General features: G+C 53.9%; 1 protein-coding gene across 4 annotated transcripts in view; it reads left to right on the top strand.

Annotated features, from left to right (window-relative positions):
* Positions 1 to 1,630: 1,630 nt before the first annotated feature.
* Positions 1,631 to 25,192, top strand: part of PARVB (parvin beta) — a 93,563-nt gene continuing 70,001 nt past the window's right edge. Inside the window, exon 1 of one of the 4 annotated variants that reach the window (XM_032492402.1) lies at positions 1,631 to 1,858. In XM_032492402.1, the coding sequence (XP_032348293.1) occupies positions 1,744 to 1,858 (115 nt within the window). In that variant the 5' untranslated portion in view covers positions 1,631 to 1,743. Of the gene's footprint in view, positions 1,859 to 24,434; positions 24,638 to 25,192 lie in introns of those variants that run through there. The other 3 variants (XM_032492405.1, XM_032492401.1, XM_032492404.1) reach the window with 3 other exon arrangements.

The following is a 25,192-nucleotide window of genomic DNA, read 5'->3' on the forward strand; positions in this document are numbered from 1 at the left end:
TGTGAGGTAGAACCTCATTGTAGTTTTGATATGCATTTCTCTGATAATTAGTGGTATTGAGCATTCTGAAATTTCATTCTTATCTGTCCCTTCCTGCTGCCACAGGCACCTCTGGCCTCGCCCGGTTCAGCAGCTCCCGCATCGGGTCTCTGGCTCAGGGTTTGCTTCCATCATCCTCTGCATCCACCCTCTGCTCAGACCCCTCCAGTGGCTCAGGGTTCCTTGGGCAGGCCCTCCGACCCCATTCCCTCACCCCACTCACTCAGTCACACCAGGCAGCCTGAACTCCTGTCTTGTCCCCTCCCCTCACCCCTCCCAGGTGCCCGTGTCTTTCCTTGCATTCTCCCTTCTCGGACAGAGCCTGCTCTCCCTTCACTGAATGAAGGCAAAGGTTCCCTTCATTGTCCCATCCTTGTCCCTTCATCTGCATCTTCTCTGCCCGCTCCCCTCCCACCTTGGTGGGCTCCTGACTGCAGGACTCGGCATCCTGCGCCAGTGCGTGGTGTGCACGTGCTCCTGGATGACAAGCTTTGCAGGGCAAGGCTCTGTCCCTGTGGTCAGTGCACTCCCTGCGGGAGGACAGGCCTGGCTCCCATTTGGCCAACAGAAACGTTTGCTGAGGGGAACTGAAGGGGTTAGAGTGCTGTGGGGCACAGAGCCAGCACAAAGAGAGATGGAAAAACAGCCTTAACCACACGAGCAGACCTAGAATCCCCAGCTCCTCCCCCACGGGACCTCCTCTGATAGTCCTTATCTGCTGGTGAACGACTCCACCCACCATCCTGGGCCGGACTGGAAACAGCCTTATCTCTTCTCTTCTCACTCCTTCCAGTTTGGGTCCCCTTCCACCCAGGAGCCTCTCCAGAAACCTGTTCACTTCCCTCCTAAGTCACTGGTTTCTCTGCCTCCGACTGTACTCTTTCTCCACTCACTGTCGCACATCACCCAGAGTCAACATGTAGAACCCGAGTCGGCCACATCACCTCCATCTTAAAACCCTTCCTCGGCTTAAAAGGCCTGCCTCGTCCTCTTCCCTCTTCGCTCCCTGGGGTCCTCACACTGTCCCCTCTGGTCCAGCTCTTCCCCGGGCCGGAAGACCCGCCCAAGAGTCCGCGCCAGCGCTTGTGTCTGTGTGTTCACTGCGCCTCCTGGGGAAACATCCCGAGCTCGCCTAGGACTGGTGAGGTGTTCACCAGAGCAGCTATGCGCCGGCGTTGCCCACCATGCTGGAAGCTTCTTAAGGATGGGGACAGTTCACAGGGGTTCCCCAGCCCCAGTCCTGGTTGTGGGTAAAAAGCTCAGCCAGTGAAATGACTTATGTGTGTGGTTATTCGATGGACGTTGGCCGCGCTGCCTCCTAGAGCCCGGGTCCGGTCAGCAGAGCCCGCCAAGCCCAGGGCTCAAACGTTAGAACAAAAGAAGGCAGGGCGAGCCCTCGATCTGTCCCAGCGGCGGCCCTGAGGAGCGGATGCACCGCTTCCCTCGGAGAGCGAGTGTGACGCGCCGCGTGGGAACGGCGGGCAGCCCGCGGGCTGAAGTGGTGACCGCACAGCCCGAGGCGGCGCAGACCTCCGGCGGCGGGAGCCGCAGGGCCGGGGCGGGCGGGGGGCGGGGGCCGGCGTGGGGCCGCGCCCTCCCGGCCACTCCCCGGGGCGAGCGGGCGGCGGCGTTGGCGGCGGCGACCGGGGCGGCTCTCACACGCGCTGCGCCCGCGCCCGGCCGCCGGGGGTCCCCGCGCGCCCCATGTCCTCCGCGCCGCTGCGCTCGCCCGCCCTGCGGCCGCACAGGATGAAGAAGGACGAGTCGTTCCTCGGCAAGCTGGGCGGCACGCTGGGGAGGAAGAAGAAGGCCAAGGAGGGTGAGTGCGCCCGCCGCCGGCCTCCTGCCGCGCACGCGCCGCGCCCCGCCCCGCCGGCCCAGGGCGGGAGGCTGCTCGGCCCCGGGTGGGTGGCTGTCCCGCCCCGCGCGCACGCGCCGCCCCGCGCCCCGCCGGCCCCCGACGGGCTGGCCGCCGGCACCGCGCGCCCGCTGCTCTCCGGGCCCCGCGCGGCGCCCAGCCGTGACCTTCCGGACAGCCCTTGACCCTGGCTCGTTCCTCCTCCCGAGACCTTTAAGCGCTGGCCCGGAACCAGACGCGAGGCCCCCTCCCCCAGCGGCTGGTCGAGTCCCTTTTGGGCTCCTGGCGTCGCCCCGAGGCGCATCGCCGGCTCCTGCTGAGGGCAGGACGCGGAGCCAGCATCGGGCGAGGCCTTGGTACGCGGAGGACAGCCCCGCGCCCACCCCGGCCTGAGTCGCCATTTACTTAGCCCCGCTCTCGGGCAGCACCGCCCGCAGGCCGGCCCATCCAGCCGTACCTTCTCACCCCTCAGGGCACCCGCTGCGGTGTGGGCACCGGCCCGGGCCCCGCGGTGGTCGCGGATGCGTCCCCAGCCGCGGAAGGGGAGGAGGGAAGGGGACGCGGCGCGGCCGGCCTGAGGCTGCGGGGCCTGCCGGCGAGGACTGCAGAGGCCCTCCTATTTTTGACTGCACGTGCCCACGAAAATAATTTAAAAACCCTTCCAACCTCCTCTTCCATTTTAAAAGTTGTTTTTAGAGTTGTGAGAGATGTGACTTCTGGCCTCTTGTGTGTGTTCTTTCAATACTGAGGTTCCCTGGGCTGCATTCCTGAGTTTTCCCTTTGTTCTGGTCAGCAGGTTCTTCCCCTGGGCCAGAGTCCCCATGGGTGAGGGTGAGCTGTGCTGGGGTGGCTGTGAAAAGCCTGGGGGGCGGAGGGGGGCGGAGGAGAAGCCCAGGAGCTGGCCTCAGGCAGGACATTGGGAAAGAGAGGATCTGGAGTCAGGGGTGCGCAGTGAATTCCTTAAACCTGCCCGCCAGAAAGTCTTCCTGTATTTCCGGATGAGTACCCCCCAGGGACGTGTGTCCCCCAGGGACACACTGACAAGGACCCTGTCCTTGCGTTCATTTCTTCCTCAGAGCTGTGTATTCCTAGGGATGCTTGTGGCACGTTTACCTCCAGGGCTGTGCCTGCCCCACCCTGGGACTTGGGTGGGTGGGTGGGGGTGTGTTCATGCATTTCCCACCAGGGGTGCTTTTACTAAATTGGATGATGCAGGTCCCTGAGGGCAGGGCCTTTCACCTTTGGTTGTTCCGCCATTTAGGATCCAAACTGGCTTGTATTAATCTCTATCAAGTCACACCTCCTAAACGTGAGATCGGTGGCCAGGCGCCCTTCCCCTGATCATTCGCGCTGCCTCTCTGATCTTCAACCTCATTTGCAGACCTCGTGGCCGTCACCAAAATCATTTCAGTTCTTCTTTATGCCTTACAACAATCACAGACATTAATGTCATTCCCTTTCTGGTTCATTCCTTGCCTGCCGCGGGACCCTAGAATAAAAGACAGACAAGGCTCTTGCTTTCGTGGAATAGGGCGTCAGTGGTAATAAGCAAACAGACGAGTCGTGCTGTCATAATATGTGCTAGGAAGGAAAAGTCACAGTACAATCAGATGGATGCCCGGGGAAGGCCTCAGAGCAGGTCAGGTTTGGGTTGAGACCCAAAGGAACCAGGAAGGAACTCTCGGAATAGCAAGTAAGCAGAATGTTCCGGACGATGGTGGCTTTTTATAGGTGACATTTATGCTCCTGGAATACGAAGAGCACATGTCTGAAGTCAGGCACTGGTCCCAAGACCCATAGCGGAGTCCTTGTCCCTGCCTGCATGAGCTGGCGTGTGCCCAGAAAATTGAGGGCCTGTCTGGCTTAATTTAAATATACCAATAATCACAGTAGTCAAAGCATCCTGTGATGAATAAAATAGACATGAAAACAGGAGAGAGATGCTTTCACAGTATAGCTGGTTTTTTTTTTTTTTTTTTTTTTTACTGAAGTGCAGTTGATTTACAATGTGTTAGTTTCAGGTACACAGCAAAGTGATTCAGTTTCTTTGGTGTGTGAGTTAGCTGGGTCCCCTGCCTCGGCTCTCAAGTTTGGGGTGCCTGGCACCCTCAGGGGTCCCTGATACGAACAGGAGGTTGAAAACACTAATCGGGCTTAGACGTAGGAGTTAGGGGAGGACTGGACTAGGAAGGGCTCAGGGGCTCGTCCAGTCTTGCAGAAAGTGGAGAAGGAGTCAGAAGTCGGAGGCTGAGGTGTGGAGGCTGAGGTGTGGAGGCTGGATTGGAGAATGAGGTCCTGGATGATTGAGAGCTGCCAGTATTCCTGCAGGCCTGTTGCCTTGGCAACTTGTCCTCTGTGCCACTCAGTGTGGTTCAGGAGCTGGAGTGCATCCTGGCCCAGACTCGGGGCCCCTGTGGGAAGGCGCTTATTTGCCTACTAGGGAGCGATCAGGAAGGGGGTGCTTCGAGGTGTACTGGGGCGCTGCCAGCTGCACGGTGGGTGGGTTTCGTTTCCTTTTTGTTAGAAAGTTGATGGTGAATTCTGCGTGGGGGGAGGTGTGGCCCTTGTTGGGGAGGCTGGGGAGAGGATGCTGGGAAGAGGACGGCACTGCCGGGAAGTTAGAGATTCGGAGGTGCCTATAGCGTTCGACTCCATCCAGGTGGACAGAGCTTGTGGTTGTGACAAGGCACGGAGGGATGAGTTGGGGTGACTTCTTCCAGGGGAGGTCATTTTAGAAAATGCATTCTGGGGTTTGGAGGAACCCATGCAGGAAGTGTCTGTGGATGAATTCACAGCGTGATTAAGGCTGATGTTCTATGGGAGGGAACCAAGTTGTGTCATGTGTTGGCCCAGTTTAGAAAAACGGAACTGTGACTAACTGTGGGCATTGGGAAAAGTGGAAAGGAACACTTAAAAGACCCCAAAAGCTCCAGGTAGAAGGCCCGGAAACTGTTACTATTAAGAGCCACTCATTAGGGTGGTCTGCTTTTACGGGAGCTGGATGGAGAAGGCGCAGAGGGAGACTCCCCACAAGGGCCCCCTGGTGACCAGCGGGCCAGGAGGGGGCAGCTGCTGTGTGGAGTCCTTACAGGCAGCGTCCACCTCTGGGGCAGGGAGGTCCTGGGTGGAAGGGCAGGATGGAGTCCACTCCCCACGGGCCAGGAGAGACCCCCGCCTGCACTTGGCCTCTGCCCTCTGCCCTCTGCCCAGACACCAGTGACCAACACCAGGCTGCACGGATTGGATCCTGCCGCAGCCGGGCCTGGAGGCCCTGTCCCTCCTGCTTTCCCGAGGAAGGCAAGTGTTAAGGGAGTTCCTGTTTCCTGATTTCCTTTCTTTCTTTCTTTTTTTTTTTTTGTATATTTTTGAGAGCAGTTTTCGGCTGTCGTTCCCTAATGACTTACAATGTGGAGGTCTTCTCCTAGACTCATGTACCATCTGTACATCTGTGGTGAAGGGTCTGTTCAGATCTTTGGCCCATTTTTTTTAAATTGAGTTAATCGATTTTTTTCTAGTCGAATGTTAGGGGTTCTGGGTGTAGTCTGGATACTAATCTTTTGTCGGGTGTGTCTTTTGTAACCACTGTCTCCTGGTCTGCGCCTTGTCTTCTGGTTCTCTGACCCTGGTCGTCTTCTGAGTGTTGGGTGCAGAAACAGAGAGAAGTGAGCAAGATATTGACTGAAACCTCATAAGTTAGATCTAATGAGATGCCAGGTGGCTGCCACCTTGAACTGAAGGTTGAAAGTATTATGTTTCTTTTGTGGACTTTAAATGGCTTCCAGGAGAGAAGCTTGGTCTAAACCACCACACAACATTGTAAATCAACTATACCTCAATACAAATAAAATAAAATAGAATAAAATAAACCATTACTGTTAACCCCAGCGCATTCCCATCAACTCACTCTGTCCTTGAAAGAGTGATCAGCTGCGTGGTCCCCAGGCCCCTCCCACTTCAGCACTGCTCTGTAATAAGAGTACCTGGACAGAGGTGCTGTGTAATTTCGCCCTGCAAGGTAGAAGTTTTCACCTACAAGGTAGGATTTCTTCCTCATTTTGTAGTTGAGGAAACACACCCTTACCTGGTAGCCACTTCATGGTGGTTTAAACCAGTGGTTCTCAGCTGGGGGGTGGGGGGGGTGAGTCTGCCCCCAGGGGACACTGGCAGTGTCATGACTGGGATGGGGGTGCTGGTGGCATCTGGTGGACGGGGGCCGGGAATGCTGGTAAACATCCTGTGACGCACTGGACAGCCACACACAATGTTGGGTCATTGTGCTGAGGTGGAGAAACCTGGTGTTTGTTTCTTGGGGTGTCTCAGGAACCAAGAGAAGGTTGACTGGCCCCTGGGGTGGAGAAGCTCCTCGGGGCCCTCAGCCTCCAGAGTCTGGAAGCGCCCCCTGGAGTCTGCTGTGAACCCCCTCTCGGCCCAGCACCTGGGGTCCTCAGCTCAGTTTCTGGACGGGGAGAATCCACACACACCCCCCGCCCCGGCCTGGCCGGCCAGTCACAGGCAGATGTGATACGAACACTGAGCCAGCCAGGGTGTGGGGGTCCTGGGGGGAGATGGGGGACCTTGGCAGACGCCCTCTCTGGAGGTGGAGGTGAGAGGACATGGATGACTGTTGTGGAAGCCCAGAGGAAATGCAGATTCTCCGTAACTGCGTCAGGTGGTAGACAGGACGGGGAGGTGAAGGACCCCCCCCCCCAAGTCCCAGGTCAGCCGAGGGAGGAGGGGCCTCGTGAGCCCCCAGGGCCTGAGTTCCCAGGGAAAAGAACCGTTACCTGGCTGGCTGGGAGCTGGTGGCGGGCGGTGACCCAGCCCAGGCCTGTCCTCAGGAGCCTTCGGGTGCTGAGGGGAGGAGACAGGCTGGTGTGCCGGAGACCCACGAGGGACATACAGCCTGGATTTAGGGTTCTGGGTTCTGGCTGGAGGAAGTGGTTCCCTGGTTGCGTGTAAAGGCTGGCCAGGAATTAGGAGAGGAGGGCCCTGGAGGACACCCCAGCTAGTCCCTTTGAGGAAGTGCAGGCAGTTCAGAGCGGCTGGGCTGCGGTGTGATGTGTGGGCCGTGGTCAGCCACAGGGCAAGCTGGAGCGGTCAGTGGGCCCTGTCATCCTTGGAACATGGGAGCAGCAGGTGCCAGTGACCAATCTCAGCTACTTTAGAGGGTCCAGAGGCCGCGGTGGGGTGACCAGTGAGGAAGTGGCTCGAATGTCGGTGCAGGCAGAGTGGGCTTCCCGGAGGTGGAGGCAGCGACAGGGCTGGGAAGCAGCAGGACTCCTGAGACAGCCAGGAGGCAGCAGCTGCAGGGCCTGATGCCGAGGTAGCCACCCGGGGGCTGCCCACAGGTGGAAGGAATTTTGCATAAAAACAGATTAGATGGAGCACCGTTCTCCAGGGCCCCTCCAGACTGGTGCGCTGGGGAGGCTTGGAGCCCCCGGCTGTTTGGGCGTTTGCATAGAGAACTGATTGGTGCAAATAGTGACTCTGAAAGACTTTGAAGTGATTTCCACATCCTGTTTTAAGCAGGTCTCGACAACCCCTCCTACTTACCTTTGAAAACAAAACCAGAATAGCATCTTTTGTGGCAAGATCTAGGGAAAGGATTTGTGATGAGTTTGGCCTCCCTTGGCCGGGGACGTGGCCCTTTTAGGGGGGGATCTTTCCCATTTCCGGTCTCTCTCTGCTCACGTGATCGCCTGCAGGGCCCTTAGGAATTACCTACAGATCATGGTTAAGGTGGGTTGGACTCCTAACTTGTGGGAAGGGAAAGAGAGTGGCTGGTCAGAAGTGGAGGGATGTAAGCAGGCGAGGGGCTGGGGCCATGGACACAGCGGGTTCTAGAATGTTCTGTGGGAAGAGATGCCAGTGTAGATCCTATCTGGATCCAGTGGGCTGTGAGGTTCTCTGCAGACCCCACCAGTGAAGAGAAAAACAATGCCACCCCCCTTTCTCCAAACCCTAACGTGTCTTCCTTGAGCAGGGCTGCCTCTCTCCATGGGGGCAGCTCTTGGTCTGAGAGGGAGGTGCTGTCTGCCGGCTCCTGTGTTGCAGCTCGGTCCCCAGGAGTCCCTGGCATCACTGAAATTCACTGTTCTGTTTTCCTCTCTCTGGCTGAGAGGAAGTGGCTTTCAGGAGGCTTGGTGTGGCTTTGTCAAGTTTCCTTTGATTATTATTCTGATTATAATCTTCAAATCCAGCATTTCTTCTTGGTTGTCCCCCAGCTGTCCACATGCACCCGGGGCATTTAAGAGAGAAACACGTAGGCACGGCAGCGTGTCCCACGCTGGGCTTTTTTCTTGGCAGTCTACTGAAATCTCTCGGAAACTTGGCTTCAGTAGAGGACGGAAACGGGGATGCTGGGCCCCGACTGTTCTGTTCCTTACCTTTCTGTGCCGAGGCAGCCAACTCTCCGTGGTGCTCCTCGCATCTTGGCTCTACCTGCGTGGTCCCCAAAGAGTCAGGTCGCCTTGGCAACCCCACATTCATTAGAGGAGCTCTGCTTTGAATTCCTGTCTCCGCTCCGTGGAATTAATATTTATCGCACATCCCAAAGTTGCTAACCCTCACGCTCCCTGTCCAGTTGTCAGAATCATTAAGGGATGGTTAGAAGATGTGAGGGGGTACGCGCCTGCTGTGAGCGGGTTTTAAGTGCGCCAGGTGATTGATTTCCCCCTGCTGTGGTCGGCAGAGGGCGGCTGCCTTCACCCAGCTATTGTCTTGTTTTCAGGTGCACGGTTCCATCACAGGAAAGACGTACCCTAAGAAGGGATGTTTTCTCCTTTCATTAGCCGTAGACTTTTTAAATTTCAGATGAAAAATGGCTTTACTTCTTAATGAGTATACTTATTATTTATTATACTATGGAGAGGCTGACAAAACATGTGAGTAAGTTTAGGAGTACGTTATAAACGTACGTTGGCCCGGTGGTGTAAATCTGCGAATCTATACTGAGTGCTCTTGAGGCAGGAGAATGTAAGCATGGACTGCACTCAATTCTAGACGTTTTTGGTGGTTTTTGCCTCATTGCGGTGCTCCTTCTCAGTAACATGTCATACGAGGGACCACTTTCGGGTTATAAGAGAAAATGGAGTGAGCAGCAGGCTGCAGCATCATTGGGTCTCTGGGGCTCACAGCACCCGAGACGTCGCGTGGTTGGCGCTGGGATGCTGGGGTGCCAGTGGTCCTTTCAGTTTCTCCCTCCTCTGAGCGTCGAGGGCCATGGAAACCCTTAGATGCTATGTGTTTTCCTCTCTGAGTTTGAAAGCTTTGCGGCCTCACTTCCTCATTTGTGAGGGGGGGAGAGGGAGGGCAGGACCAGCTCTGTCTTTCCGAGCTGGTTCCCAGACGGGCAGTGGGTTCCTGCAGGAGGCTGCACACGGGCTGGTGCAGCCAGGTCTCCGCTCACATCCTCACATCCCCGCTCCGTGGGGCTGTTACTCCATCTCTCTCGGGCTGTGCCTGACCAGGCCCACGAGGACCATGGTGGCGTTGCCCTGAGGGGATGTGAGGATACAATGAGATGAAAGAAGTGAGGGCTTATCAGCAGTCAAGTGCTCCATCAACGTTGGTTATTGATAATGTGGACAAGTGAGGTATTGACCCAGACACTGGCTCCAGAGTGGGTTGGTGGTGAGGGCAGGGCTGGCAGGCAGTTTCCGCCTGAGAGCAAACTCCCCTCTGTCGATAATGGCTGCCTGCCCCTGTGTTAAGGAGGATTCTGAGGCTGTATCTGAGCTGGGGGAAAGAATGCTGGGACTAACTAGTGAAGCCTGCAGTGTGTATGGGAGGGTTAGTTGCTGAATGATTGTCATCCCCCTTTCTCACTCTGGTTCGGTATCATTTTAACAGCCTTGGCTGCTTCTTTCCCAGTGTGTCCCATGAAGGCGCTGGTTGGCGGTTGGTAACAGAGTTACATAAATCCCTCAGCATGTGAACATTTGGGGAACGTTGGTATCCTCCTTCTTGTCCTGGCCCACTGTGACCAGGAACACGGTGCACGCGCATCGGAGGGGTGCACTGCACGGAAGTGGAGGTCCATGCGTTTGCAGAGCCAGCAGGTGTCTCTGAGCGGGGAGGTGGCATTCCTGGAATGTGAGGCCAGCTCAGCAGGGTGCTGGCCCACCTCGGCCTCTGGTGCGCTTCCTTGCCAGCAGCCCGAGGAGTCAGACCATCGGGCAAATCTCAGCACTTTACTCTGCGTGTTAGTAGTCGAGCGCCTGCTCGTTCGGCTCGGGCACTCTGAAACCACTGTCCTTGGCTTGGCTCTTTCCAGCTGGACTTGCTAGTCAAGCAGAGGTGTCAGGAATGTTAATTTCCCCACGGAAGACCGTCTCAGCAGTTTATGCCTGTTCTCATAAGTTGTGTGCTTTCCTACTTTCATCTGAAAAGTTACAATTCCAAAGGACCTACCTTTTTAAACTCTAATGCTAAGGTATTAAAAAGTTAAAGAGGGGCTGACCATTCCTGAACTCCTAGGGCTTGAATCCAGCACTCCCGGAAGCAGCTGTCTGGTTGCTGGAGCCAAGGCCACCCTCAGCGTTTGCTGCGTCTCCCGTTACCACGGAGTCTGCTAGGAGCGTCCAGGCGCTGCTTTGATTATGCGGACAGAGCACCCTTTGAGCAGGCTGGGGGAGGGGGACACCGTACTTGTGGTGCTTGTAACCCATTGCTGGTATATATGGACGCGGAGGGATGTCTTTCTCAAAGCCCAATTCGAAGTGTCTTCATCCCTCTATTTTTTCTTATTTTGAAAATTAATATTATCTTTCAAAGCAAGACCTGAACGCATCCATACTTGATATATACAAACTTAATAGATGATCATCTGAGAAGTAGTGAGGGAGAAGTTAAAAGAAGAATTAAAAAAAAAAAACAAACACCCAGAATGGAGTCTGCAGTGGTCATGCTCATGGCTGGGGCTTGTTGGCACCAGTGATGTTCCAGGCCCAGTGCTGAACACTGCACACGTTACCTTCTTTGATCTTTACCCAAAACCAGGGTACCACGTGGTTATTCCCATTTTGCAGGTGAGTAAACAGAGGTTCAGAGACGTGAAGTCTCTTGCAGGAGGTCACGCTGCTGGTGAGATTAAAACCCCCGCAGCCATTCTCTTAATTGCCACCAACCTTGTAAACTGGAAGAGTGATTCAAATGCGAGTTATCTTCCCAGCTGGCTTGCAGTAGAGTCATTATCATTCCTGGCATTTGAGATGCATTCAGCCCTAGCAGTAGGAAGATGCTCTGGAGGAGACAAATGAGATCTGTTTTGTGCTGAATGGACTGGTTGGCATTTGCAGAAAGAAGACAGAACCCCAGTGGCTTCATGCTGCTCCAGGACCCAGTCCAGGTCCCCGATGGCCCTCCGTTGCCTGCACAGCTCTCGGCCAGTCTCCCCTCATCTTCCATGGCTCCGGGCCCTCCTGTGCGCTGTTCCCTCTGCTGCATCGGCTTAAATGCCAGCCTCCAGCAGGAGGGGACCCCACGCTGCCCACTGTCCTCCACATTCTGTGCCTTCCTGCCAGAGGTTGTTGGCTCCATGACGGTCTCCTGATAGCCTGTGTCCCCCAGCCTGGTGTGTTGTTGTCTCGTCTCCAGAGATGACAGTGAGAAATGCTTCTGGCCGCTTAGCATGGTCTTTGTGTATTTGCTTGAGTGGGCAAGAGGCAGACTGTGCAATGGTTACAGCCACTGACCTTGGGACCCTCCTTTGAGGGTCTCAACTCATCCTGCTGTGCTCTGGGGCTTTGACCTGAGGGAAGGTCCTTCCCTGCCCTGTGCCTCAGTTTCCTCTTCTGTAAAGAGTACTCAACTCATGGGGTTATTGGGGAATTGAGTTATTAAATGAAATGATGCAATTTAAACTGAGCCTGACCAAGCCACAGAGTGGGAGAAACTGTTCCTGTGATTCAGGTACCAAGTCCACTTCTGATCACCAGCTGTGGTTCTGACACCAGTCCCGATGCGTGTGGGCGTTTTGCCCACACCAGGCACGTCTCTGACACTCGTCGGTTGCCCTGCGATTTGGTCCAGTTCGCGCACCATCTATCGGGAGGTAGCATCCGGTCCCGTAAGTTAAGGGTTTAGTCCCACACGACTGCCCCCTACTTGGGATGCTGATCACAAGTTCAGGTTGTTGTCTGTGCTTCTGACCCACTGGCTATAAACCAGAGGTTCCTACGACCCCCTCCTTGGGTTTGATTAATTTGCTAGAGCACCTCACTGAACTCAGAGAAACATTTTACTCACTAGATTACCAGTTTATTATAAAAGGATGTAACTCAGGATCAGCCAGATGGAAGAGACACAGAGGGCCAGGTATGTGGGAGGGGGTACATCACTCACCCAGCAGCTCCGTTGTTCACCCACCTGGAGGGCTCTCTGGACCCAGTCCTTCTGGGCTTTTACGGAGACTTCATTATACAGTCACGACTGATTAATTCATAGGCTTAGAGATTCTCCAGATCAATCTCCAGCCCCCTCCCCTCCCTGGAAGTTTGGGGGTGGGACTGAAAGAAAGTACCAGCTCTCTAATCGCACGGTTGGTTCCCCTGGCAACCAGCCTCCATCCTTAGGTTACCTAGGGGCTTTTCCGAAAGTTACCTCATTAACACAAGGCCTCTTTTTCGCTCTCAGCACTTTTGAAATTCCTAGAATTTTAGGAGCTAGGGCCAGGAATTGGGATGACAAGCAAATGTATGTATTTCTTATTCTAAGTCACAATTATCACAATTCCTAGAACACATGAGTGATAAAGGACCAGTGTCCAGGATGGGTAAAGAACTCCTACAACTCGGTAATAGGAAGACAAACAACCCAATGAAAGAGTAGACAAAAGATCTGAACAGATGCTCCACCAGAGGAGATGTACAAATGGCCAGGTGGGTCTGGAAAAGACCTCAACTTCAGCATCGTTGGTCGCCTGGGACATGAACCACAAACGAAGTGCAGAGGGGACACACTGCACATCTACCGGGATGGCTGAAAAGAGCCCACCACGACTTGGCGAGGACGTGGAGCGGCTGGGGGCGGGGTTTACAGTGGTGCCATCACTTAGGGAGTAGTTTGGTAGTTTCTTTAAGAATGAAACCTACGTCCTCCCTGTGACCCAGCAGTTTCGATCTGAGATATTTACTCAAGAGAAATGAAGACCTGTGTCCATATGGAACCTTTTGCAAGCATGTTCATAGCACTGTGTTCCTGGCAGCTAAAACTGGAGATGGCTTGGCTGTCCATCAACAGGAGAATGGAGAAGTGGGTGGGGCCATGCTTCGGAGACAGAATATTATTGGTCAGTGAGAAGGAACAAGGGCCAGTGCACACGACACGGCGACTCTCAAAACCACTGTGCCCAGCCAAAGAAGCCAGACCCAAGGAGGGCGCACTGTGACCCCATTTCTGTAAGGTGAAGGGGTTCCAGATGGATGCAGCTAATCTGTAGTGGTTCTCTGGGGTGGGATGGGGCCTGGCTGGGAGGGGCGGGAGGGACTCTTTTGTCACTGTGAAGAAGTCCTCTGCCTTGATAGGGGTTTAAGGTACACAGGTGCATGCATTTGTCACAGCTAGTTGAATGTGCACTTAAGAATGTGCATTTCAATGTATGCAGATTTTAACGCAAAAGAAAAAAGAATTATAAATAATTCCTGCACTCTAGTTAGTGATATAGACGCTTAGAGGGGACGGTATCCCTGTCTGCAGTTTACTGTGAAATGCAGAAAAGTTAAGACGGTGTGGCAGGCCAATTAATGGCCCCCAAAGATGTCCACACCCCAATACCTGGAACCTGTGACTACATCACCTTACGTGGTGAAAAGGACTTCGCAGATGTGATTAAGTTAAGGACCTTGAGATGAAGAGACTCTCCTGGATTATCCAGGTGGGCACGAGGGTCTTTTTTTTTTTTTTTTCAAAATGGCGTTACTGGGGGTTGAACCCAGGACCTTGTCCATCCTAAGCACCAGCTCTACCCCTGAGCTCTCTCCAGCCCCCAACAAGAGTCCTTATAAGAGGGAGGCAGGAGGGTCAGTGTAAGAGAAATGGAAACAGAGGTCAGAGTGATGCAGGGCCACAAGGCAAGGAGTGTGGGTGCCTGCAGAAGCTGGAAAACAAAGATCCTCCTACACCCTCCGGAAGGAACATAGCCCTGCTGACACCTTGATTTTAGCCAGTGAAGCCTATTTTGGACTCTGGCCCCCAGAACTGTAAGATAATGGATTTGTGTTGTTGTAAGCCACTGGATGTGTGAACGTTTGTTAGGGCAGAGGCAGGAACAGACAGATTGCTGGGTAGACAGAGAGATGGATGGATGCATGATGAGACAGTTACAGGGAAATGTTAGTGCTAGACTCCATACAGCCCAGGTTGGGGGTACAAATGTTCACTGTCCGGTTCTTTACATGGTTCTATATGTTTGAAAATGTTAATAATAAAATTGGGGAAAATGCCTGGGCCAGGCACGTAGTAAGCATTACAGAGTTGTTAACCATCATTCTCATTAGCATCTCATTATCGTTACCACTATGGCCACTCCTGCTTTATCCATCAAATACAGAAGAGGTGCAGAAAGAGAAGAACATGGGCTGGTGGTAACTGGACAGAAATAATAAAATATAATGAGACCATCATGACCTGTTTGGATCATTGCTTCCGTTTAAGAACACTTGAGGGGAGAACTCAAGTGAAGGGATGGGAACTCAGGAGCTAGAGTCCAGTCAGTGTGATTTCCTACGGTTCCCCCATAGGGTCCAGGAGGCAAGGATGCGCAGAGATGGGACGGAAGACACGGTGCTCCGGGGGCTGTGCCGTCATCCTCAAGCCCCCTGCACTGCTGCTCCTGAGAATGTCTGCGCTTTGTTAGGAAGAGAGTGTTTTAGTTAAGTCTATCTAGAAAACATATTATTAGTATAATGAGATTTTAATGATTTGAAATTTTGTTGGAGCCACACACAGAATTTCAATCTTATTGTGTGCAGCTGGGCTTGGTTTTGTTTTATTTTTTTTTTTGCTCGTGCCTCATTGCAAGGACACATTTCTCCAATTATTATTTAGGTTTGCTTTGCGAGCGCCCTGCTTTTCAGCTGCTCTTTATTTTCTTGTTTAGAGGATCCCTTGGAAGAAAAGAATATCCTTTCTGCAAACACTCAGCTGGCTTGATCAGAAGCAGTGTGTGAGGGCTGTCATTGAAGAGGTTTATGTTTGTTTAAGGTTCATGCCAGTGTTCTGCTCATCGTTCGTAATTGTCATGAAGTGGAAACAACGCAGTTGTCCATCAGCAGCTGAATGGAAAAACGCAGTGTGGCCTGTCAATGCATTGGAATACTATTCGGCAATAAAAAGGAGCAACGTGCTGATGCAGGCTACAGTACAGATCAGTGCTGCCTGGGATCCTCCTTGTACTGTTGCAGAAAAATGTGTTACAGCTCCGTGTTACAGCTCAGTTGTGACAGCAACCTGGATCTGGGCGAGAGACCAAGCAGCACTCTGAGAGTTAGAGAACTCAGGTTTGTTACGCCAGCAGGCCCAAACGAGTTAACACTCCAAGAACTGGACCCCCTCTGTAGGTTTACACAGGCCTTTATAGGCTGCCAGTTTTACACTTTGCAACATCATATGCAAATAAGATATAACAAAAGTTGACCAACTAGGAAAAAACTTTGTAGAAATAGACCAATCAGGAGTGAGAGTAATAACCAATCAGGAGTGAAGGAAATAACCAATCAGAAGTGAGCTCAGGGAACCAATAGAATTTTAGGGGTAAGTAAGCCGTTTCAGAGGTAAAAAGTGAGATAGAGCCTCTGGGCCGTGGAACCAGATGGTGCTGTCAGGAGAGCAATGGCCCTGCTTGGGGGTCCTGCCGGTCTTTTTATGGGGCTTCCCGCCTCAGTACGGGAGGAGCTGGGGTGCTTGTCCAGCCTCTGCCCACCCCTGGCTGGGGACGATACCTCGGAAGCACAGTGGAGGCACAGGAAGGTACCCGGGCCCCTGCCACTCCCAGACGTGGGTTTAATGCCATTTGGGGAAGTGACTGTGGAGGATGGAGGCAGATTTGTGGTTCCTGCACTGCCTTCTGTAACGAATACTGTGAAATGGAGTGACTTGTTCATTCATTCATACCTTTATTGCGTGGCCCCGGGAATAAAGCCTGGAATGTACCTGCGCAGCCCCTGCCCTCAGGTGGTCCCAGACAGTAAGGGACTAGGCAGACCAGACCCCACGCTCCCCAGGGACGAGGGGACCTCAGTGCATGTGGTGGGTCCAGCCGGGGCCTGGAGTCAGGGAGGGCGCCCCTGCAGGGGTGCTTCTTGAGCTCCGAGCTGGGGGATGAGTTGGATTTAGCAGGAAAGGTGGGGACAGACAGCGGGAACAGCAGGTGGGAAGGCTGCACGGTGGGTGGGGAAGAGGGTCTGAGCTGTGCTCCCCAGGTTCAGGTGCTGAAGCCCTAACCCCTCAGTCCCTTAGTGTGTGTGAGACCTTACTTGGGGGAGGGTCTTTGCAGAGGTAACTATGTCAGAGTAAGGTCATCCGGTGGGCCCTCAGCCAGTGTCAATGCTGTCCTTATAAGAAGGGGAAACCAGGATGCAGGGACACACTGAGGGAAGCAGTGAAGACCCAGGGAGAAGACAGCTGTTGACAAGCCTGGGAGGGAGCCCTCAGAAGAGAGCAGCCCTCGGTCTTGGACCTCCAGCCTCCAGGACTGTGTGGCAGTAAACTTCTGGTGTTTCAAGGCCCCCGACCCCCATCTGTGTACTTCCTCACAGCAGCCCCGGGACAGGAGTACCGCGTGTGTGGTTGGAACACGGAGGGAGTGGGCTGGGGGTTGTGGGCGGTGAGGCAGGGGCCATGCAGAGGCAGGTCCTGGGCCCGTGCCCACTGGGTGGCAGAGGTGACCCTGTCCTCTCAGGTTGAGGACCGGCCACAAGCCAGGGAGAGGGCTGCTCCTTTCTGGGCCTCCTCTTTCGAGGTGTGTGTATTTTTAAAGAGGATGCCTGGCAAAGCAGATTGAGTCACGGGGTTTGGCTGTGGCGTGACCCCAGTGGGGCCAGGGCGAGCAGAGCTGTTACCTCGGGGGCGTTCGGGGCCGGGGGGTCAGTCGCTGTTAGGGGCAGAGTGGTCCTGGTCGTGGCTGTCCATCTCCCAGTGAGCACTTAGGGCTCTTTCCATCCCAGAGGTGTGTATGAGCAGCCTTTACTGAAAACCCGACCAACAGAAACAGGTAAAACCCCCCAAACCAAGACGGAAGCCAGGTCAGGGCCTTGCATTTGAACGGGGTGAGATGTGAAAGAAATCCTCTTGACTGCCTCATGGCGGGAGCGTCCCAGCTCTGAGTGGGAGAGGCGCCGGTCGGAATTGTTCAGGTGGTGAGCAAGAGACCCTGCTGCGTTATTTCAAGCGGGAACGTTCGGCTTAGGTGAGCGAGCCTCGGAAGAGACAACAGGGCTGGTCTGGGGAGGCCTGGCCCAGAGATTTGGCGCTGGTGTGACCCTGCGCGGCGTGTGTGGCTCATGTCCCCACAGCATCGCAGGGAACTGCCTCCCCTCCCCCTCCTCCGAGTTAGGTCCCAAGTGCACCCCCAGCCAGCGTGTCCTGTCCTGTCGCCGGGGTGGGCTGTGGACTGTACTTAAACCTGGACGATTCCAGCACTAGGGTCCCCAGCTGTAGGGCCAGGCTCTCTGGCTCCGAGGCTGTGCTCTGTCTCATGCCTCCTCCCAAAAGAAATCAAATGAGAATTGAGTCCCATTTGCAGATGAGGAAACTGAGGCCCCCGAGAGGGGGTGGGGAGCCAGGTCTCTTGCTGTGAGCCTTCTCACTGTAGGTCCCTGTGGCCGACTTCTGTGAGCACAGTGTACGCGGGTGTTGAAATGAACGCTGCCAGCTGTGAATGCGGTGGCCAGTCAGCATAAAAGGGACTCCTTTCCTCCTCCCTTTTCTCATCGCAGACACTGGACAAGAGTGGACGGTCCCCTTCTCAAGGTTAGCTCCGGTCTGATTAGATTTGAATGTCCTCCCACGCTTTGAACCGGTGTAAAAACATCCAGCAGGTGAAAATGTGAGCGGGGGGCGCACACAGTGCAGATGGCATTTGGAGGCCGATTAGATTTCTCCAGCGCTAAAAGGCCCCCTGAGGCAGCGTCCCTACCGCTGCGGTGGCCCCACGATTGCTTTTATTCTCCTCAGCATTGGAGTTATTCAATTTTAAGCCCCATTTCTGAGCGTGTTGCAAGGAACTTCGGGGACCACAGTAGCCCTGGAGAGAGTCAAGCTGGAAATCAAACTCAAATTGGTGCTTCATTCCTATTAAAGGCGGCAGATTTCTGCCCTGAATGCGGGCTCAGCCAGCCGGAACGGGGAGCGAGGGGATTTTAGTGCCCAAGCAGTTGGAGCCTCAGGCTCAGCCTCTGGTGTCTCCGGCGGGGCTTGGTTCTGGATGCTCCCTCTGGGAATGAGCCCTGTGCGGAGTTTCTGTTTTGATGTCGTGGGCGTTCAGGGCCTTGGGTGTGTGCCAGGGTCTGGACTCACCCAAATTCCTTCCTCTGCTTCCCAGTCATCATCTACAGAGGGGTCTGCAAACTTTTACTGTAAAGGGTCAGGAAATATTTCAGTCTTGTGGCAACTGCTGAACCCTGCCGCGACAGCCAGCCAGCGGCCGTAGGAAATGCTGAACGGATGGCCCTGGCTGTGTTCCAACGAAGCTTATTTACCAGGTCAGGCCAGGGGCCGCATTTGGCCCTCACGGCCGTAGTTTGCGGACCCCTGATCTATGACATAGAGTCTACTCTCTCGATTTGGGGTATGTTTTAGCCCTTTCTGTTTTCTTAAACTTTAAATAAGAAGAAATGCCAACAGACCCCCCTCCCCAACAATGATGTCCTGCACCCTTTAAGACTCCATAGTTGGCGGGGAGAGAGACAAGACCTGGGTCACTTGTCCCCTCTTGGTTTGGTGACCTTGAGCTGGGCTCAGCCTCGTTCCCTTCTCTGAACAAGGGGTTTGATGGTAGCCGCTCCCTCACCGACCTCCAGGATGGCTTCAAGAGTTAAACTCGATAATGTGTGAAAAGAGCCTCGTGAGCTGCCAGGTGTCGTCTAAGTGTGCAGACATTTGTCACCAGGCACACGCATGGAGGAGCACACTGGGCAGAGGCGTGGGAACAGAAGCCGAGGCCGGGCACTGCTTCCGCTTGAGCCACCCTCACGGCCCTCTCGGGCGCTGGGTCTGGCTGTTGCTGTCCCGCCTGTGGACTCCGGTCCCGGGCGGTCTGTGGCTCTCCCTCGCGGCGGCTGGCTTCCTGGCTCCATCTGTGCTGAGTGACAGCCGCGCAGGGGAGAAGCGTAGATCTCCATGACACTTCAGCCAGGCAGCCGTAAAAGTCCGTCTGCCAAGTAGTAGAAAAGGTCTCGTTTGACAGGTGCCGGGTAATAAAAGACATGTGCTTCGTGGCTGCAAATTCCCTGCTGCAAAATCTATATAATTCTTACAAAGTGAGAGAGAGAGGGCCCGGAAGACCTGTTCCGCTCAGGCTGTTTATAGGCACTGGCAGGACTAATAACACAGCGGAGAATGTTCTGCTGGCTAAGCTGTAGCTGCACATAGCCTGTGACTCTGCCCCTGGGCGTTTGGCCACTAAGGAAGCCGTGTCGGCCCAACCTTGACATGTGCCGGGTCAGTGGTGCCGTGTGTCAGTGAGCACGTGGGCAGGTGATGGTGGTGAGCGAGCACGGCTCTGTGTGTCCAGCTTTGCCACAGCGGGAAGGGGAGAGAGGCAGCTACCCACGTCCCCTCTGGATGGGAGGAGCCGTGTGGATGGTCCGCACTGCACTTAATAAACGATGCTCAGACCAGGAGCACTTTGCTTTTGTTAACATACGGCTTCTCTGTTAGGGCTTGAGTTGTGCGCCCCCGAAAGAAGTGTTCAAGTCCTGATCCCTGGGGCCTGTGAATGTGCCCATTTCAGGAAATAGGATCTCTGCAGAAGTGAATAATACGTACGTGAAGATGAGGTCATCTTGGAGTCGGATGGGCCCTAATCCAGCATGACCGGGGCCCTTAGAAGAGGAGGGGCAGAGAGACCCAGGCCCATGTGGGGAGGAGGCCGTGTGAGCACAGAGCAGGGACAGGAGGGGTGCAGCCCCCGGCCAAGGGCTGTTGGCCGCCGCCAGCCACTAGGAAGAGACAGGAAGGGCCCTCCCCGGGGCCTCCAGGGCGTGCGGTCCTGCTTGCACCTCGATCCCAGACTTCCGGCCCCCGGACTGGGAGTGAGTGAACGTCTGTTGTGTCGAGCCTCCCAGGCTGTGCCCGCCTGTTGCAGCAGCTCTCGGACACTGATGCCGTCTCGGCGGGCCTCTGACTTGCTGGTGGTCAGGTTTTCCAGCCAGTGAGGTTGTGAGTGAAATCTGCTGGTCGGAGGGAGAAGTCAGGTTAAACTGCGGGTGCTCCATGAAAGCTCCGTTACCCGAGAGGTGGTGAGAATGGGGACAGGCAGGTGACGCCGGACCTGCTCAGTTGTCGCTGGTAGACCCAGGAGAGATCTCCGACTCCAGCCTGCTCCGACTCTGAGAATGCCAGAGGAGTTCCCGTTCCTGCTGTCACCCCAGTCCTAAATCCATGCCTTAAAAATATTAAGAGATTGTGTTATGATCTCTGTTAATCATTGAAAAGTCGGCAGTTTTTTCTGGAAAGGTCCAAAGAACAGATCCTGTAGACTTCTTGAGCCATCTGGTTCCTATAGAAATGACCCCACTCTGCCCTTGTGGCATGAAAACCACCAGAGAGGATACACAAGCGTGTAGGTGTGGGTGTGCTCCAGTTAAACCTTCTCCACAGAAGGGGGTGGTGGGCTAGGTTTGGCCCCCTGGCTGCACTTTGCCAATCCCTGGTTTAAACCAACAATTAAAAAGACCCCCACGTTTGTATGACATGTTCTACTTTCTAGAATGTTCTTAGAGCAATGGCCATTTAAAGTATCTGTTACTGCTCCCTGTGCCTTTTACAGGGGTTCCCTGAAACGAATATCAGAACATAATGTGGTCAGTGTGGATAAACAGTCACCGTTATCTTCCCCGTGAGAGGATGGAGGGCCTGGTGCCCAGGAGGTACTTAGTGTGTGTCTTGTCCCAAGCTCCCTCCTTCTTGGGAACCCAGGAGTTAAAAAGTATGTCGTGACACAGCTTTGCTAGCAGTGGCCCCAAAGTGAAGATAGCCCACGTGTCCATGGACAGAGGAATGGACAAGAGAAATGTGCTTTATCCATACAAGGGAATACGATTCAGCCTTGAAAAACGAGGGAAATTCTGATGCACCCTCCACCAGGGATGAATCTGGAGGACATCACACTGCGTAAAGTAAGCCAGACACAAAAAGACAGGTACTGTGTGATTCCACTCAGGCAAGGTGACGAGAATAGTGAGATTCTAAAGACAGAATGTAGGATGGTGAGGGCCGGGGGCTGGGGGAGGGGGCGTGGGGAGTCAGTGTTTAGTGGGGACAGAGTTTCAGTTTGGGAAGATGCAGAGTTCTGTGGATGGATGGATGGTGGTGATGGTTGCTCAACAGTGCGGATGGACTTTGTGCCACCGAGCCGTACGCTTAAAGATGGTGAAAATGGTAAATTCTATGTTTAAAAAGTGAAAAAATATTGTGGAATATATTGCACTTACTGAAGAGTATGTACAGTGTATAGAGCAATGAATAAATTCCTGTGGTCCTGCGTCTGGGCTTGGGTGACATTGCCTGCGCCCCTCCCCCTTGGGGCTCTTCTTCCAGCAGAGGGGACCCACCACCCCCTTGAACGTGCCCTTAACATCTGTGCCTTTTCTTGTGTGGTTACCACTTACGCACATGCTCATCTACGTTTTCAGGCTTTGCCTGATTTTGAACTTTATGTGCCTGGAGCCCAGCTGGGCACCCACAGCTCAGCCCAGCCCCACCAGGCAGCCCCGCCACCCACCTGTGTCACATCCCTCAGTGGGACCACTGTCACTTTGGAAGTCAGGAGAGGGTGAGGCTGTGCCTGGGCTGCACGTGGATTTCCTCTGACTGAGTTTTGATTCGAGGCAGGAGGGCAGGTGGCGAAGGGAGCTGACCCCGACGCTGGTGCCTGGCTCCCAGCTCTGCCCGCACGGTTCCCTCCCTGCTAAATCTGGCCAGGCGAGTCACTCTGCCTCTCTCTGCTTTCGCCAGTTTTCCTAAGCAGGTGATGGGACAGCGTCAGCATGTGGGTGAGGGTGACTCCGTCAGATGCTCAGGCAGGCAGCTGGGTGAGAGCAGGCGGCCGAGTTCTTGTTGGACAGCCCCTGATGCTGGTGGCCTCTCTCATTTTTTTTTGCTGCTTGTCTCAACCTGGCCAAAATGCTCGGCTTGTAAGCCTGTAGTTCCATTTGTGGGGAAATTAAACACATTTAGGAGCAAATTAAATTAAGGGATTTGTGATCGTTAGCTAAGCCAATAATTTTTTGAAAAATGTAATGTGCCAGGCAGGCTGCAGTGCACGGTGGCGTCACAGTATTTGTTAGGGTGAAGGATAATTTTACAAGCCAGTCAAGGCACCTATAATGGAGTTATTTGGCTCTGAAACGAATGAAGTGACTGCAGAGCAGAAACGGCTGCTAAAAATAAGCTGTGTGCTTGTAGAGCGTCCAGGGACAAGAGACGAGGCTCGTGCTGGGTCTCAGCCCGGAGCGAGCTGCTCGCTGTGTCCTAGGGGGCATCCAAGGGGGCACTCGTGACCATGGTCCAAGGCCTGAATTTTCAGCACTTTGTCTGATTCAGGGGTGAGACCTCAGCCACGCTCAGGACCTGGTGGCTAGAACTGGGGTGCTCACTTTCTAGTTTACAGTGTGTCTGAAGTTCAGCTGGGATCCTGTCTCTGCCCTCACACCTGGGAGTGGGGGGCTGGAAGTGGGGGGACCCTTCTTTGCCTTTTCCTAGTCCGTGTGGGTGTGGTGTCATGGTGTCTTTGGCTTGTAGACACAGCACTCCAGCCTCTGCCTCTGTTGTCTCTTCTTCCCTCTATGTGTGTCTGTTTCCAAATTGCCTTTCTCCTATAAGGACACCAGTAGGGCCACCCGAGTCCTGTATGACCCCTTCTTAACTTGGTTACATCTGCAGAGGCCCAATCTCCAAATAAAGTCGGGAGTGGGGAGGGGATAGCTCAGTGGTACAGCACGTGCTTAGCACGCACGAGGTCCTGGGTTCAATCCCCAGTACCTCCATTTAAAAAGAAATAACAAATAAATCTAAATAAATCTAGTAACCTTCTCCCTGGTCTCCTCCCCAAAGGAAAAGGAAATGTTCTTCAATGAATTATGGTGATGATGGCAGAGCTTTGTGAGGATACTGAAAACCACTGAATTGCACACTTTACAAGAGTGAATTGGGGGGTGGTTGTGCTCAGTGGTGGAGCGTGTGCTTAGCTGGTGCAACTGGGTGCAATCCTCAGTACCTCTGTTAAAATCAACAAGCAAATAAATAAATAAATACACCTAATTACCTCTCCCCCTAAAAAACAAAAAAGAGAAAAAAACATAATTAGTTAAAAAAATAAGATCATATTCACAGGTTCTGGGTGGATGTGAATTTTGGGGGGACAATATTCAACCCATAGTCCTCTGGACGTTGTAAATGTCTAAAACCCTATTACTATTTAAAAATTTTTTTTAATTGAACTATTGTCAGTTTACAATGTTGTGTTAAATCCTGGTGTGCAGCACAGTGATTCAGTTATGCATAGATATAAATGTTCCTTTTCACAGTCTTTTTTATTATAGGCTGTTACGAGGTGTTGAATGTAGTTCCCTGTGTTCCCCAGGGGGGCGTTGCTGTTTGTCTGCTTTATACATAGTAGTTAGTATATTATTACCATGATTATTACTTTCTTAGAAGAGAGAGTGATGGGATAGATCATAAACACACAGTGGATCATATTTCACCTTGACTCTGCACACTCCGTGGTTCTTCTGGAAGACTGTTCTTGGTTTTGGAGGAAAAGGGCGCAGGAGGATTGGTCCCTCTCTTTTCCTTTGACAAAGACTGTGTGAAGCTTGTGTTTGCAAAGTGCCCACAGCTTACAGACCGACAAACCCTTTTAGATGAACTTCTTTCTGCTCTGTGATTTCATTCTGTTGCACTTTCTTAGTCGCAAGACAAACAGCAGTTTTTTCTGACGTATCCGCCGCTCTCTGCCACCTCGGGACGTTCTCTGAGCTGGTAGCGTGACCATTCTTGTTCCTGGGGGAGGAGAGACGGCGTCGCCGCGGAATGTGGGTGTCGGGTGGAAACCCAGAACCTCACAGACTTGCCGTCGGGGGTGCTGGCTGGAAAGGAGGTGCCGTCATCCCCTCCTCTGAAAGGTCTCACTCTGCTTGTTTGACAGGTACGGAGGATGTGTCATCAAACAGATGCAAAGGCTGCTGTCACTTGGTTTTAAATAGCACTTGTCGCTCTCCTCGTGGTGTGTTGCTCAGCGTGAGGCAGGGGGGTGGGTGGGCCGTCGCGGGTCGCACTTCCCTCTGCAGCGACACTTTCTCCACTTGTCGCGGGAGGAGATCTTCTTGCTCATGGACTGAGAAGGGGGAGAGGACATTCAGAAACGAAAAGTGGCTTCTCACGTGAGAATTCCGTGGTTGACTGTCACAGGGGCATCTTCGGCTGTGATACTTGGGGCGAGGCGAGCTGCTCCCAGTAGGAGACTCGTCAGCGTGTGAGGAGGAGAAGCTGGGGCTGAGCTGGGAGCGAAAGCAACCGGTGGTGAGAAAGGTGGTGGGGGCGGGCGTTTTGGGGTCCGTGTCCCGGTGTTTCGGGTGTGGGTGTGCGGAGGCCAGGGCTTCGAGGGAGTCACACCCAGCGGGACTTGCTGGGTGAAGCCGTCGGGTAACAGAGCTGCGGTAGATGTCAGTACCTACGCGGGGGTCGGAATCAACTTGGGTTCTCGGGCGCAGGCCAGGGCGGTGCGGTTTGATGTGTCTCAAGACAAGAAAGCGGAGGGACCCCACTGACAAGGTGGCCAGAGTGGGCTGCGGGATTCGGATGTCTCCTTCCTCAACGCCGTCTGCTCTGAAGTCGCCACAGACCCCGAATTAGCAAATGCTGGAACGCTGCTTGGGGGGAACGCAGAGCAAGGTTTCTGGTCTCTGTCACCGTGTTTTATGTGTGCTTCTGTTCAGAGACACCTTATTAAGTGTATATTGCTGGCTCCTTAACGTGGAACTCCAGGCCACCAGCACTGTGACTCGTGCCTGAATGAAGCGTGTCGGACACGCGTTTTCCCCGCGAGGCCCCTCGCTCGCAGCGTTCCCGCACGTG

This window comes from Camelus ferus, chromosome 12 (genome assembly GCF_009834535.1).
Source record: "Camelus ferus isolate YT-003-E chromosome 12, BCGSAC_Cfer_1.0, whole genome shotgun sequence".
Lineage (NCBI taxonomy): Eukaryota > Metazoa > Chordata > Mammalia > Artiodactyla > Camelidae > Camelus > Camelus ferus.